Genomic DNA, 16,791 nt, shown 5'->3' on the forward strand with positions numbered 1-16,791 from the left:
CTTTTTTTGTATGTATAGATAAATATGTTTCAAAATATTGTATAACTGATCACTCTCCGCATCGGTATTAAAACAAATTATCGAGCTTTCACTTCAACGCGAAGTGTTGCAGAAGTATAAAGAGTTAGCAGAATTCATTGTATCAACAGTATATCTAAATCGTAAATTGTAATTTGTAATGTACTACTTACCTCCAGTTATTTTATCTTATAAGAACTGGAGTAAATGTTGTAGTAGATGTCTAAAACTTGAACAAGTTCTGTTTCATAATAAATTGTTTAAGTGTTTGATGCTATTCTGTTTTCATGGCACAACAACCCATACCTGTCGGCAAAAGCAGCAGATACTCATGTAATATTCAAATACAAAATATTCTATGTAAGGCATTTTGAAATATCAAAACCGTCAAATAAGTGACAAACACAGCTATCATTCATCATTATTATTCAGAATTTAATCCAGCGTATATATCCCGTTTAAAATACCGTACTAGACAAATTGCAGGCCCATTTCAAGTAAGAAAACGTGTTGTAAATAAAGTTTTACTGAACCGAGTCTTTAACAGCTTGGTTCACCGTACCTGATATACCATACTGTATATTCATTTAAAGTAGTGTTCGGCCAATCTTGATACCCTGAAAACACTTGTAACGTAGACGTTGTAAATTTACAATACGATCTATGTGTACGACTTCGATACATGCTATCGATGTTATCCAAACATTACAATCTATTGACAGAAATCGTTTATAGGAATATATATAGGATGCTATTGGGAGTAAACCATTCAAATTGGTCCAATGTTTGTTCGGGCACACTTATTTAGTTGAGATGGGTTTGTCATGCACGATAACTATATTTTCAAGTGAAATAAACGAGGTCTGTGCACTATATGCATATACAAGTCTTACATGTAGTGTTGAAGTTTGTACATGTTGCCGTTTATGACACAGGTATACTTTGTATATTTTTATAGTGCTTGGATTTGTGATACCTTACAAATGCTTACATAATCCATATATAGTGTTATCATTTTGTGTGTTTCTTACATAAATTATCTGATATTTGAATCATAAAACTGTAAATAAATAAAAGAAATCATCTTCGGTTTTTTTTTATTTATATATGAGATAATATGTGTCAGATAATTAAAAACATCTCATATACAATACAAATACACAAATAATAAAAGAGAAAGTGAAAGAACCAAAAATATAAGTAATTACCGTATAAAAATCGACTTATGATAACCTTATGGAAGAAAATGTAAGATAGAATATGAAAATATGTATAATCTGATAAACCTTTCGTTTTGTTTTGTATAGTGTTATAGATTATTTAAGTCGCACAAGGCTCCTTAGAAGGTTCACATATACCACACGTTACACGGCAGGCCAACTCAGCGAATAGTTTATGTTCATTGCACATTTCTGGAAAGTCTTCCTGAATGGGCTCGCAGTCAGATCGAGCATCTTTGCAAACTGTAGGGACTGTGCACAGAAAATATAGATATTATAGCAAAAAACCAGATATATATACTTGATATGCATGTATATCATATTTTTGTTTACTGTTTCTAATATATAAATTTGATTTTAAGAAGAAATTATTAAAAAGAATAGATAAAAAAGAATAATGAACCAGCAATCATAAAATCGTTTCAAACATAAGCCATGAAAATTACAAATTTGGTATGATACAAAAGAAAATCCATTTAGAATACATATCGATGTTTGGTAAATTACAAGCCTTGTATTTCAAGAAATGCCATGATCACATTATACGTCCCAGCTTAAGAGGTTGTAATATATCTTCACGAAAAACACAAATCAAAGATTGATTCGTCATAATGACACAAACCTTTCAGTGGAGCCTGACAAACATAGGGTCTTGTCCTCACATCACAGTTTTGATCCAAAAGCTTTTTGCTTTTGTTGACCTCTACACAGTCCTCCTGTCCATCGTTGTCATTAGGTTGACCTGGGTTGAAAAGTAAATCATCGGTGATTTTGCTACTTCATAGTGGTCACAATTAGTATAAAATCATTGTCTTAAATTGTTCAAATGGCCATAACGGTAATTTTGCTACATCATCAAAGTCACAATTAGTATAGGATCATTATTGCGTTAATAGGCTCAATATACGTAACTATTCAGGTTTTTTTGCAATTACAAACATATAAAAAATTGCAAATAAACCTATGATATCGAACGGTCAAAAAATCGTCTTGTAAACATGCCTGCCATATTGAAACATTCGTGATTGTAAAACCAGCAATTTTCTTGTAAATGTTTGTGATTACAAAATAAACTCGAAAGTTACGTATATCATGTCTTTAGGATATGCTTGTGCCAAAAACAGTATGTTAACGGCAAGAGATGTCTAACTATGACGTGATTGTATTGACATCTTGACGGGAGATAACTGAATATGTTGTTGTCGCTAAAAAAACGATAAACAACAAGATGTCATCACAATTCAACTGTGATCATCCAGCGCACTTAAATTACTTCAATGACAGATGATGTATATAGGTGATGTACCGGGTTTCCAGGACGCCCCTAGCTTTGTAGTATCGAGGGGGGTGTTATCATTCCACATGAAGGTCCCCTCTTTTGTAATGTCTGAGAGACCAATCCAAACGACCACCTTGTTGGGGTTCCTCGAAACAAAATGTATTAATACAATACAACACACTTTAAATGAACTGATCTTCTCTAGCTTGAGTATAGAACGTAGTCTAGAAAGCTTATTGCAATAGAAAAAAAAAGAAACGTTTAGCTTATGCCCTATTATTATGGCAATGAAAAACGCTAGACGAGCCTGACTTTAAACAGTTTTTTCATCTTAATTCAGAAGAGTTCAATAAAAAACAAAAGTATTTAATCGCTACCGCTAAATCATTATCAAACAGTATATTTATAGCTAATTTTGTATCGGTTCCGATACATTAAGCTAACTCAGTTTTTTTTTATTTGCAACACTACACCATGCAAAGATTTGAAATATGATCATCATCATGGATTATTTCCTACTCAGCATTATAATCTATTAGAGTTACTGCCCTTAGTTCTCAAAACTGACGAAGTTACCCATTGACCTATACATGTATTTAGACATAGGTGTAGGCTTAGGTAAGGCACAAGTGAAGGCATAGGTTAGGCTATTATGTTAAGATTTCTACGTCATAAGATTATAGTGTTACCCCTCTGACTCATACAGACAGGCTACCTACATCACTTCATATACTAGGTCTATATCTTCTGTAATGAACAAAGTGCCTCCCTCGAACATGGCGCAAGTCTGATTAGCCTCCAACCAAGTCTCAAATGTAGGGAAGTATTTGTAGCAAACTCCATTGAGTAGGATCCAATCTGTCGGACATCCTGGGTAATCAAAATAAAGGCTATACAAAATAATACAATAGCATCGATATCTATCGAAATGTTAATGAACATGAATATTGGAAAAGATAAATATTTGAAATAGACATCATAACATTGAAATAATTTAAAGGTTACATCTGCAGTTTTGTTAATTTTGAAACGATAATAGACGCTTCGATTGTGGTATATAGAGCTAACATTTTAAGCAAGTATTTTGTTACTCTTTTATTTGATTATGTATTTTATTGGACAATTTCCCGACACCTCGATACCTTGACATGCTGATAGAGGCCCGTCCCAGGAACCGGAAGTAGTGCACGTGTATGTCCCTGAGTAATTCGGGTTATCTCGGCATTTCGCGTGAACAACTTCTCCCACCGTGTATATGTTCTTCAATGTTTCTGTGTCCGTGCCGTCAGATGGCAGTGTCGGCGTGGCACATGTAATGGTATCCGCTGTAAATACTTAATTGTCAGTGTACCTCACCCCGATTATATGTTTGAAATATTGTTTTAGTAAAAACCAAATGGTGAGGTATTAAAGGAGTGACTACAGGCTTGAAAGCAACTTTTTTCCTAGATGTTATTCTTCATTCTTTGAATAATACATTATTTTAATCATAATGTGCTTTGGTATTGGAATAAACTTAAACAAATTTTGTTTACTTCCTTATCGTTTCACTATTTTGACAGACACTATATAATAAAAATATTACATTATATTATATTATCTATACCTCTTTCCTCGATCCGTCGACCACACATGTCACAGGTAGCCGCACACCCAATCGTACCGTCAGGGCCGATGTGTTTATTGTCAGAACAATAAGAGTTATCGTCCTTGAACCTTTCAAAACAGTCAGCGTTGATGTCGAAACATGAACCTACAAGTAACATCGATATCAGTTACATGATAAAAGAGCATATATTGTATTAGAAACCAAATCTTCCAGTATCCCATAAAAACATGCAGAATTTTTGTTTAAAAAAAAAGCAAACCATGTTATTTTTTACCAGGTCTGTCTAGTTCTGCGTCTGTTGTTAGGAGATTTTCATTTTATTATTGTGGGATAAACATTGGTAATTAGATACAACATATGTCTATTAGATTGAAACATGTATCGTTTCAGTACGAGTCTTTATAAATATTATAAATATATTTATGTCCAACATGTTATGATCTCAGATAATTAAACACTCAAGACTACCCACCCACACCACATACGTCACAGTAGTTGGGCACACATCCTTCAGCAGCCGTGTAACAAAATGGTCGGAGGCCGGGGCCAGGTGTACGGCAATAATTCTCGTCTAAACCGTCGTAAAAGTCACTAAAGATAAAAAAATTGAGATAAATGAATAGCAATTTTCTGTTTGTAAACTCTTGATGACTTCAATGAATGATGAATAATACAAAACTAAATCCAGCTTCATCGTTCATTGAAACGACCTTTTAACACAGAATTTGAAAAAAATGATGATATTTCTCTAAAGAAGAGAGTAAAATCATGATAATATGAATTTGATATAAATATCGATTTTCTTTATTGATGTTGATATAAAATTCTGTGAATTACCTGTATTCAAAAACATTATGAGGGCAATGAGAAACGTCTCGCCAAGGGAGACAAATCTTCATATCCTTTGCAAAGTTCACTCTCCCCCTATAGGTGGCGCCTTTATCGGAAGTTTTGTAACACAGTTCATCATCTGCCAAAAACATCATTATCAATAATATAACATTACGATTGCTGAACATAAGAACTTGAATGACATCTTCTGAAAATTTACAAAATTCGATGTGATCATCGATCAAATCGTAACACATTTTCATATTATACGTCCATGAATATGAAGGAAAATATTTTGACTTCGGGTTTAAAATAATTGTTGATATAAGGATTTTTTGCACAACCTGTCAGCCCATCCATCTAGTTCGTAACATTATTTCAAAATTCTATTTCTCCATATCTCTCGATCTCGAAACTATTCATCCTTGCAATAAGTTTACTAGTCGACGTTGAACACTGTTTTAGAGGAATTGTTAGATCTACATGGGCATGACTATCAATACTATACTAGTACCACACCTCTTACGAATTTCACTGTCGCTTCAAACCTTCTGGCTGCGGTCATAGGCCCCATAGAGTGTAAAGTGATGGATGATATATTGGTTTCGGAAACTGTTGATATCTTATAATCATTTCCACAGAGCCTGGAACAATAGATGCTTATTAAAGTTCGACACGAATATTATTTTAAGTAGTATTTCATTACACGTGAAACTTCACGTGATGGTTGAATTATATCTGCTCGCGTGGATGGCTGAATAGCGTCTGAAGTAGCTACAGAACAAAGGAAAGGACATAATAGGTAATCGAACATATCCCATTGTGTTTGTATAGAAATTGATATTTCGTAAATAAACCTTAGCAGAAATGAATGAGTATACTATATAACATTCTCGTAAAAGAGTTTAAATGAAATGGAAATCTAAGCACAGAAACCAATGATAAAATATGTTTATATAAATGAATTCGAAACTCCATTGTATATATAAATTAAAATGTATTGTTTTACCTTGAACTGATATGTTTTACTTAATAATAATAAATAATAGACATTTTTAAAATTATTTTGTTATTATTCTGTTCCATCCATTAAAGATGCTCCACCGCTGACAAAAGGTATTATTTCACTATCAAAAACAGTAGCAGACGATTTAGTATTTTTCTTCAGTTACAAAAGTTACTTACTTTACACCATTAACACCATTGAAAAGTTTGAGCTTCTAATTTTACTTCAAGATAAAAATATGAAAAATAATTACTTGCATCCCGAAAAAATTCCGCACCACTATATCCTATATGGAACGAAGTACTGAATGCGAACGCACCAAAGGCGAAACAAACTATTTTATATTATTTTTTGTGTTAATTAGGCATATATATATACGATTAAACACCAATTATTGTTCAAATGATGAATATGATTTATGTTCTGTCGGCGGTGGAGCATCTTTAATACTTTTTTTACAATTATAAGATTATCATAATCAAGCATTAGTATAGAGAGTTCAACATCAAAGATGAAACCTTTATCAAAAAAGAACTAACTAGAATTTGGAATTACACAAAATAACTGTGCTAGTCCCTAAATCACACGAATCAACTTTATTTATTAATATATAATCACATTCTATTTGTTTTAATGAACATTTAATGTACCTACCTTAACCCTGGCTGTCCTGGCAAGTTGAATCTTATTTCGAGTTCATCTTCTTCACACGATGTAGTGGAGCCGCCATTAGGTATGATAAAGTCACTGAAGTCCAGTACTACACTCGAGTTGGCTGGGCTCTTTTGTGTGATAAAGAAAATTATTGTCATATACAAAGTATAAAACATAATACGCAATAAACGTTTTCAAATATAACAATAAACGTGCAATATAACAATGAAATACAAAGAGAAAGGAATTTTCTACTTAGTCAAAGACATTTGCCTCATATCTATAGGTAAAATCTCAAATACGGTATAAATCATACCATGTAAATAAGGAAACTTTATAAAATTGAAAGAGACCATGCATCGTAAGTTTATTTTCATTCACATAAATAGTCGAAATTGATACTGTTTACGTAATTCAGAGAGAGAATGTCCATATATATTTACCCTAAACAATGTAAATATACCACCTTATATGCCAAAAAGATAAATATGTAACAACATAAGACGTTCGTGAGCCAATATCACCAATACGCTTTTGCTATTATATTACGATTACTGTAAATGACATTTTGATCAACTTGTTCCCCATAATACAGATATACACAGAAAGTAAAGCGATAAATCTCCTGTAACTAAATAAAATATCTTAAAAGATGTGCATCTTTTCGCTTAATCTAACAATGTAATATATATGTTTGAACAAGTCCATGATAACATATATATATTTTCTGAACTGAATACTTACCCGTACAACCCAGGTACACTCGGAGTACTGATTGTAGGGATCAGGATAATTAGGAGACTGAATAACGGAAGTAGGTGCGTCATCGGTCAGTTCTATAATGGCTCCACAACCTTCCATACACAAAGTGTACGTCGCATTAAACATTTTAGTTGTTTAGTGCTATCTATTTGAACACAAATACGTGTAGTTGTAACACAAATACATGTATATGTGATGTATCTTCCTCTATTGTTTTGAATTTGATACTTTTTATCTCTTTTCATCTTCAGTCATCGCCAGCGGTTCACTAATGTGAAAGAACGATTTCTTTGCTATGGAGGTATTCTTATAAGGTTTTTCGAATTTCATACGTTTTTTATTCATAAACATGTAATATTGGTTGGTAGGATTTCCAGATATATGGGTTATTTTCTGTTCTCTTAGGATTTGCTAGGAGACTTATAAATGGTAAAATATTACTGTACATTTAGATTGGGTGATAGAAATAACTTTTGATATACCTTTTGTGATTGGCTGGTAGACACAGTAATATAACCAAACGTTAGTGATGTCGGTATGGTAAGACAGGGGCACAGGCTCCTGAACGTCTGCGATAGAACTTCCTTTGGGGTTTTTAAAACCAAAATACTGCGTCCCCAGGGAAATCGCGTCTGTAAAATTGAAAATCAATTGTAAGGCATTGCATGGAAAGAAGTCAAGACGCCAAAAATACATTTATAAACTAAACAAAAGCTTTTAATTCTAGTTATCATTGTTTTGTGGCTACCTACATTTATATATTATATATGTATGAGAGATGGCAATGTAAAATACTGTGTAAATACTATGTTTTCAAGCGCACACATCCGAATACAATAGCATTTATAATAGTATTTTACTGATTACAAGAATAACATTTTTAATCATATAAAAATCAGAATAACACTTTTAATCACCTCTGAACTAGACTTTTAAACTTTATGTTTGAAACTTGATCATAAATGATTAGGAGGTTTTCTAAATTAAACTTCGCATAATGATCATGATATATACTTGATAATTGCTTGAATATTTGATTTAGTGAGCAAATAACAAAAATACAGAATATACAGAGTAAGGCAGTTTTAACCAGTCGCATTGTTGAAATACCACAACGTCAATAAAATGGCTTTTAATTGACTTAAAATGCAATTGTTTTGCAAAAGTGCATTATGTTATTGAAAGAGGTCAAACTGAGCTAAAGATCGTTTTTTTTTCAAAACAATTTACAAACATTTTCATTTTTTATTTTACTTAAAACTTCTCATGAGCTAAAGATCGTTTTTTTTCAAAACAATTTACAAACATTTTCATTTTTTATTTTACTTAAAACTTCTCATGTACTCCATATGGTACGCTTAATGCCATATATCAAAATTCTATTTGGAACTATTACAAATACATGATATGTATCTGTGATATATGATATATGGTTATAAATGACTGAAGGTAAAAATAAAAATATCAAATAGACAAAATCCTACCTTTGACCTCTTGGCACCCCGCATTACTTGTCCTCCACAAAATGAACCTCTGTTTGAGAGGTAATTCTATAGGAATTCGAAAGTTTCCATCATTGCGACAGCAGAATTCGATCAGTGTGTTATCATTAAAGGTCCCGTCCGGCACTGACCCAGATGTCTCGGGGGGTGCAGTGTTATCATATTTCATGTGCCCGGGGGTGAAACCTGTTGCAATATTATACGAAATAATGTCAGAATATTTTCACATACAAGTGTACTGATAGAAAGAGGTCCTCTTAACGAAATTAAAATGAAATCTTGTTTTTTTTAAAGATTTGACAAGCAGAAAAATGAAACTTACATTTCTAAGAATAAAAACAAGATTATTTATTTAATTTCTGATTTTCATTTGTTTACTAATAAGTCACGACTACATGATCGGATATGGGATTTATTAATGTTTAAACTTTAATCAAGATAATGAATCACTCATATGCCAAATTCCCAATTCTAATAGATAGTAAAACCCTCAAAGGGGAAATATACTAAAGATAAGTAACAGGCCCTTGCGGCTACATTGTAAGTACTGATTGTGACGTCATATGTTTGCAGGGGTAATGCCATACTTTTAAGAGAAAACGACGGGGGTATCGCGTACGAAAAAATGTAGTCACAATGGAAATCTACCCGAAATGGAGATGAATCTGTAATATGGAAAGACGGGTTACCTACCATCGGGACACAATCCTTCAACTCGGTTGATGCAGTACTGCCCCGGGCTGAATGTAAGCGTCTCCCCGGATCTCTGTAAGTTCGAGAAGGTACAGAACTTCATTGTTGTGTATGTTTTTGTTACGGCACCGTCTGCATCGTGGCGATTGGCTGTCCATGACGACAGTCCAAAATGTGTCAGGGTGCCCTCCACAGATTCCTCCGGACAAGGAACATCTTTAGCCTTTAACAGGGCAAATTTTACGGCCGGCCAGTCAGAAGTGTACAATCGTTGGTCTACAAAGGAAAGGGCATTTCATGCTATCATGGTAGGACTACTTTAAATAAAATAAAGCAATGCTGTCATAATTATATTCATTAAAGGCATTATGGATATTACTGCTTTCTAGTTTTGTAGCAATTGAAAACAACATTGAATTTAAGTATAAAGCTAGACTTAATTATTATGTAGAAAGGATACACAGTGAGTGGCCGGGTCCAATTGGGGATACACACTTAGTGCACGGGTCCTAGTAAATAAACACAGTAAGTGGCCGGGTCTAGTCCGTGTATACAGTTGGTAATGACATACCTTGTTGTCGTAAGGAAACACAGTTAGTGGTCGGGTCTAGTCCGTGTATACAGTTAGTGATTACTTACCTTGTTGTAGTAAGGATACACAGTCAGTGGTCGGGTCTAGTCCGTGTATACAGTTAGTGATGACTTACCTTGTTGTAGTAAGGATACACAGTTAGTGGTCGGGTCTAGTCCGTGTACACAGTTAGTGATGACTTACCTTGTTGTAGTAAGGACACACAGCTAGTGGTCGGGTCTAGTCCGTGTATACAGTTAGTGATGACTTACCTTGTTGTAGTAAGGACACACAGTTAGTGACCGGGTCTAGTCCGTGTATACAGTTAGTGATGACTTACCTTGTTGTAGTAAGGATACACAGTTAGTGACCGGGTCTAGTCCGTGTATACAGTTAGTGATGACTTACCTTGTTGTAGTAAGGACACACAGTTAGTGGTCGGTTCTAGTCCGTGTATACAGTTAGTGATGACTTACCTTGTTGTAGTAAGGATACACACAGTTAGTGCGGGGTCTAGTCCGTGTATACAGTTAGTGATGACTTACCTTGTTGTAGTAAGGATACACAGTTAGTGGTCGGGTCTAGTCCGTGTATACAGTTAGTGATGACTTACCTTGTTGTAGTAAGGATACACAGTTAGTGACCGGGTCTATTCCGTGTATACAGTTAGTGATGACTTACCTTGTTGTAGTAAGGATACACAGTTAGTGGTCGGGTCTAGTCCGTGTATACAGTTAGTGATGACTTACCTTGTTGTAGTAAGGACACACAGCTAGTGGTCGGGTCTAGTCCGTGTATACAGTTAGTGATGACTTACCTTGTTGTAGTAAGGATACACAGTTAGTGACCGGGTCTATTCCGTGTATACAGTTAGTGATGACTTACCTTGTTGTAGTAAGGATACACAGTTAGTGACCGGGTCTAGTCCGTGTATACAGTTAGTGATGACTTACCTTGTTGTAGTAAGGACACACAGTTAGTGACCGGGTCTAGTCCGTGTATACAGTTAGTGATGACTTACCTTGTTGTAGTAAGGATACACAGTTAGTGACCGGGTCTAGTCCGTGTATACAGTTAGTGATGACTTACTTTGTTGTAGTAAGGATACACAGTTAGTGGTCGGGTCTAGTCCGTGTATACAGTTAGTGATGACTTACCTTGTTGTAGTAAGGATACACAGTTAGTGACCGGGTCTAGTCCGTGTACACAGTTAGTGATGACTTACCTTGTTGTAGTAAGGACACACAGTTAGTGACCGGGTCTAGTCCGTGTATACAGCTAGTGATGACTTACCTTGTTGCAGTAAGGATACACAGTTAGTGACCGGGTCTAGTCCGTGTACACAGTTAGTGATGACTTACCTTGTTGTAGTAAGGACACACAGCTAGTGGTCGGGTCTAGTCCGTGTATACAGTTAGTGATGACTTACCTTGTTGTAGTAAGGATACACAGTTAGTGACCGGGTCTAGTCCGTGTACACAGTTAGTGATGACTTACTTTGTTGTAGTAAGGACACACAGTTAGTGACCGGATCTAGTCCGTGTATACAGTTAGTGATGACTTACTTTGTTGTAGTAAGGATACACAGTTAGTGGTCGGTTCTAGTCCGTGTATACAGTTAGTGATGACTTACCTTGTTGTAGTAAGGACACACAGTTAGTGACCGGGTCTAGTCCGTGTATACAGTTAGTGATGACTTACCTTGTTGTAGTAAGGATACACAGTTAGTGACCGGGTCTAGTCCGTGTATACAGTTAGTGATGACTTACCTTGTTGTAGTAAGGACACACAGTTAGTGACCGGGTCTAGTCCGTGTTTACAGTTAGTGATGACTTACTTTGTTGTAGTAAGGACACACAGTTAGTGACCGGGTCTAGTCCGTGTTTACAGTTAGTGATGACTTACTTTGTTGTAGTAAGGACACACAGTTAGTGACCGGATCTAGTCCGTGTATACAGCGACAGATACACTGGTTATCCTGATAAGTGAGGTAACCGTCATTCTCACACATTCGGGTATCGTCCGGACATTTCAGCGCTAGTTAATCAAGAAAAATGATCACATGAGATTGATAAGAATGAAGCGTTATTAGTATACTAGTACATTTATATTACATGAAGTCATGTTGCAGCCTTTTTATAACCAATCACATATATCATGCCGAATAGGCTTGAACACTTATGATCAGGTGATTTCAAAAATAGTTAAACCTTCTTTTCATTATTCTTCTCGAATATTTCAAGTTCAGCCATTAATGTGTAGAAGTCGCAAGAACCGCGCTCTGCATGTGCTAGTAGATTCAATCGATTCAACTGACAAAGCCAACTAAGACTAAGAACACACAATATTTCATACATTCATTATCCGGTTAAGAAAGCCAACCATCCAGAAAATATTAAATATTAATTAGTGAACCTATTTCTTTCATAAACATTATGGTAGAAATGTGAAGACGGAGTTCAATAGCTTTCAACAGATTTTTGTTTATGAAATGTTGAAGCAGCTACATTCCCCATCTATTACCTCTGCAGTTGTAGAGTGCCTCGAGTTCCCGGATGAAGTAATAATAAGTAGTATCTCCCTCCTTTACTAGGTAAGTAGTCAGAGGATCTCGCATGGTCATGGTAGGTTCCGAGCCTGTTCCGAAAGCCTTAGTAGTTAAGAAAATATAAGTCGTAATGTACAAACTTATAGAAGCTATTTTACAGCGAGCATAGCATCTATCCTAAAGAGCAATAATTGCCGAACATCGTTTTGTATTATTAAAATTATCTTAAGTAAACATGACTGACTGAAAATTCGTATTGTCTATGCTTTCGTGATATTTGCTTCTTTACAATTCATCAAGGAACATTGTTGAAAACAACAATTATAGCAATCATGGCGCATCCATACTTACACCTAATCCGTAATGCATGACTGAGGTAAGATCGTATTTCCACGGCGTCGTCAATACAGTACCTGGAGCTCTCTTTGAGTACGCCGAATGGTATGCTGAAAAAATGCCGATATCATGCTGTGAGGTGTTCAAACGTTAACGATAGCGTCATCCATAACGTTCTTAGGTATGTGAATGAATTTTGCTAGTATTTTGAATTCATGGTTTGCGGGAAACCGCAAATATAGTGAAAAGAAACCACTCGCGCAGTTTAAGCGCTACACCGTATTCGAACATTATTAATTATAATCTTCATAAAAAATCCATCCATTATACTAGATCTTATCCAGTAAAGCCGTCGTGTAATTATTTGTGAAACTGAATCGCTCATTCTTACATGGTTTGGACAATAGCGTGACATCAGGAACAGTAATTGTAATGTGAAATCTAGTTTATACTATTGAACTATTTTCCAGTAAATATGTCGAAACGTTCTTATAATAAAGATAACTTCATCTTTGATGAAGTGACAATAACAACCCAGTTGTAAATGGGCCCCCCATTCAACCTATTATTGGTATATTACTTACTGGTTTTAACACTCTCTAGATTCACTCGGATGTAGTCATCTCGGAGAGGATTCTGTTGTTCGTGTATGAAGCCCAGCGCATGGCCTAGTTCATGAACGCACACACCCTAACACCATTTATAGACATACCAATATAAAATCATATACGTATTTTAGATAATGTGATAATTTTAATAACTAATAGATGAAAGATATAATTAGGAAGGTTAACCAAGGATGGATGATACATCCGTCCTCATTGCCACTGACATTACAAAATGGATTTGAAATTTCAGTATTTATTCAAACCGGACGTAATTGAGACAAAGATATTAGGTCAGTGTAGGCAAGAATACGGGCTAGACAGGTTTGTTTTATAACTATATAATAAAAAGAGAAGGAAATAATATAGAGTTACGTAGAAATATACAGGAATCCGGATTAATCATGGATCGGTTTGACAGATTACACTGTGTATTTAGAATTAAAAAGCATTATATTATCAGATAACAAACTTACCGCCCCACAACATGATATTTTCTGTGGTTTATTGTTCGGAGACATTCCTACTACAGAGGAACATCTACAAGTAGAAAATTACAAAGTCATGTTAAATAAACAATGATAATTAATAGTTCTTGTTCCTATAAATTATCAAGGTAAGTAAAACTTTGATTACAATGTTATGTCATACTTTTTAAATTAACTTTTGTTTATATTACCTGTTTCACTTAATGGTAAATTTGTGTTCTTTTTGTTCTGACCCAAGAATCCGTGTTAGACAAGGAAAGCATATCATGTCTAACTGGCTTTTCTAAAATGTATATCAAAAATACCATATATGATAACGATACCCTGATCCACTGAAGAATTCTAAGTAGTTCTGATGCTGTAGGCTCAGCTCTGTAGATAGCTTGTCGTGCCACTCGTAAAACCTAACACAGCTGTACTTGTGGAAAATTTGGAAGGCTTGTTTAATATCCTCAGTTTTTGAAGGCGCTGAAAGAAACAAAAATGTCACGTCTTATTTAGCAAAGCACGACTTTGCTATAAATCAGAGATGCATGTGGTAATATGTCCGGACATCTTAACCATTCGGCCATCTTATTGTTATCAATACATGAATAATGTACAAGGTAACAGACAACACTTGAGGTGACAATTGGAAATAAAAGTGTGATGATCCTGATTCCAGTATTAGCTGAAAAAACTAGAAATATGGGGTAAAAAAATACAGCAGTGTTAGTGCACTTCCCTGATAGGGAAAGAACAATGTAGTAATTAGCTGCAATATTATTACTTAAAAGACTTGTATACCAGAAAGCCTAGTAGGCCGGGAACGTATATTCGTTGAGACCTACCCAGACTACCAAACGTGTAGGGGACGACAGCTTGCGGCCATATTCTGTCTGTCTGTGTCATCGTGATTCTCTTGGCCAGGATATCCCTGATGGCAGTACCGCGTCGTTGTGTTGTCTGATGTATATAGAATTGTGTTTTGTAGATGGTGTTTGATACAGTATTGTTTATATGAATTGATGGAACATTTACATAGAAGCACAATATGTTCAAACATAAAAAAAGATCTGACACATTGCAGCTCATGTTATTTTCACTTAATTAATAGTAAAAAAATAAGAAGATATACTAAAAATTGCAACTTAATTCATATAAATGTCTTTTAAATTAGTAACAAGCTATTGTTGGGCAGATTTTACCTTGTACATGTATATCATTCTCGAATGACTCCACAAAGTAGTTTTATTTACCATGATCCTCTTCAATAGTTTCATAATTCCTCGCGTGTCCTTGTCAACGCTTTCTGAGCTGTTCTCATCTTCATCATCATAATCATCGCCATCATCATCACTATCGTCGTTGTCGGCATCTTCATCTCTAACTGTCTCAGTAGTAACACCAGGGTTTATTGAATTCTTTAAATAGAAACAAAAGTGTTCGTTTTTATTCATGTAGATCATAAGTAGAGTAAAATCAGACATATCCATTATCTTACATACCAAATTAGTTCAGCACTCATTTTAATCCTGCTTTCATTCATTAAAGGGGGCTCTGTTTGTCTGTTTGCTATGTATCTCGGCTTACGCCTCAGACAAAATAGTCTTCTGCGGATATAAATTGTACGAAATAGATTATATACTTAAATCTTTCCTAATTACATATTACATTTGCTTTTGTAATGAAATAATAGATCGTAACTTGCATTTAAACAATATGATAAAAACATGTCAAAAGACTCAAGAACCCTGACCTTACCGGTACCTACCATATCCTCAAAACATTTGGCCATCGACTCCGGACTGATGATTCCATTGCTTACCACCATTCCAGGGTGAGATGGCCCAGAGTACGTCAGGTCAGGGGGGATAACTGTGTCGGCGGTTATCATAGCATCACCTGATGTCTAAACATCAATATACCAATGTGTTGCTGTTACAATACTTACAATACTTAGGTTTTAATTTCATAAGTACACATACGAGTTATAATGCATTTTTGGCAGTACTGCCAAACTCCTATATTTTACGTTTACAGTGCCGTGATATGAGTACATTTGGTCAGACTATGGATCCAAGTTGTGGCCTACAATTTCACTTAACAACTTTAATGTTGGGATAATTGTACTCAACAGGAAGCAGTACCTCTGGAGTCTATACAGTTAGAAGCTGCCCATAACAGGACTGCGCAGGGGCACAAGCCACTACAAGTTATACAGTGAACTCGACTGTAAAACTCTTGCTGCAAGGCGAAAGAAGTTTAGACTTATTCTCTTATATAAAATAATGTTAAGTAAAGTGTCATCGTATCTAAATGAACTAATTGAACAATACTTTGTTGACTTTAACGATTATCGAAATATCTTGAGAAATGAAAGAATGTTTACTATACCATTCTGTCGAACAAACATTTATGCAAAAAGTTTTTTTCCTACAACACTTAATGACTTCAATAAACTTGTAGCAAGAATAGACCTAACCACTATCACTTCCTCATACCAATTTAAACGAGTTTTTTTAAAAATAAAATCTTAAGCGATAAGCCTATTGATTATTCTAGAATAATGTGTATATAATTGCTGGTATTCGAAATATGAACATTATTCTCTGTCAACTTCGAAACTGCTCTAGAAATCCCCATCAAAGACCATTTATCTGAATCACATTTATGTTCTTGTGGCAATA

The 16,791-nt window shown here is 34.9% G+C and overlaps 1 protein-coding gene across 1 annotated transcript; it reads right to left on the reverse strand.

The window, feature by feature from the left end:
* Nucleotides 1-1,205: 1,205 nt before the first annotated feature.
* Nucleotides 1,206-15,998, reverse strand: LOC138334061 (protein tolkin-like). Its single transcript, XM_069282776.1, has 17 exons — nucleotides 15,876-15,998; nucleotides 15,361-15,525; nucleotides 14,953-15,067; nucleotides 14,446-14,590; nucleotides 14,111-14,174; nucleotides 13,614-13,719; nucleotides 12,051-12,182; nucleotides 9,575-9,850; nucleotides 7,862-8,011; nucleotides 7,362-7,471; nucleotides 6,618-6,745; nucleotides 4,599-4,717; nucleotides 4,124-4,270; nucleotides 3,237-3,387; nucleotides 2,545-2,663; nucleotides 1,861-1,980; nucleotides 1,206-1,490 (listed from the first exon to the last, which is right to left on the reverse strand). The coding sequence occupies exons 1-17, from the start codon at nucleotides 15,996-15,998 to the stop codon at nucleotides 1,339-1,341; spliced, it is 2,322 nt and encodes a 773-aa protein (XP_069138877.1). The 3' UTR covers nucleotides 1,206-1,338.
* Between the last annotated feature and the right edge of the window lie 793 nt (nucleotides 15,999-16,791).

Source organism: Argopecten irradians, chromosome 10 (genome assembly GCF_041381155.1).
Source record: "Argopecten irradians isolate NY chromosome 10, Ai_NY, whole genome shotgun sequence".
NCBI classification, from domain to species: domain Eukaryota; kingdom Metazoa; phylum Mollusca; class Bivalvia; order Pectinida; family Pectinidae; genus Argopecten; species Argopecten irradians.

Excerpts from the sequence above, each read along its gene's own strand:
- LOC138334061 (XM_069282776.1), bottom strand. The coding sequence starts at position 15,998 with ATGATAACCGCCGACACAGTTATCCCCCCTGACCTGACGTACTCTGGG. Across the intron at positions 15,526-15,875 it reads CCAAATGTTTTGAGGATATG|AATTCAATAAACCCTGGTGT; the intron begins GTAGGTACCGGT and ends TTCTATTTAAAG. Across the intron at positions 4,718-6,617 it reads CCAGGACAGCCAGGGTTAAG|TGACTTTTACGACGGTTTAG; the intron begins GTAGGTACATTA and ends TTTTATCTTTAG.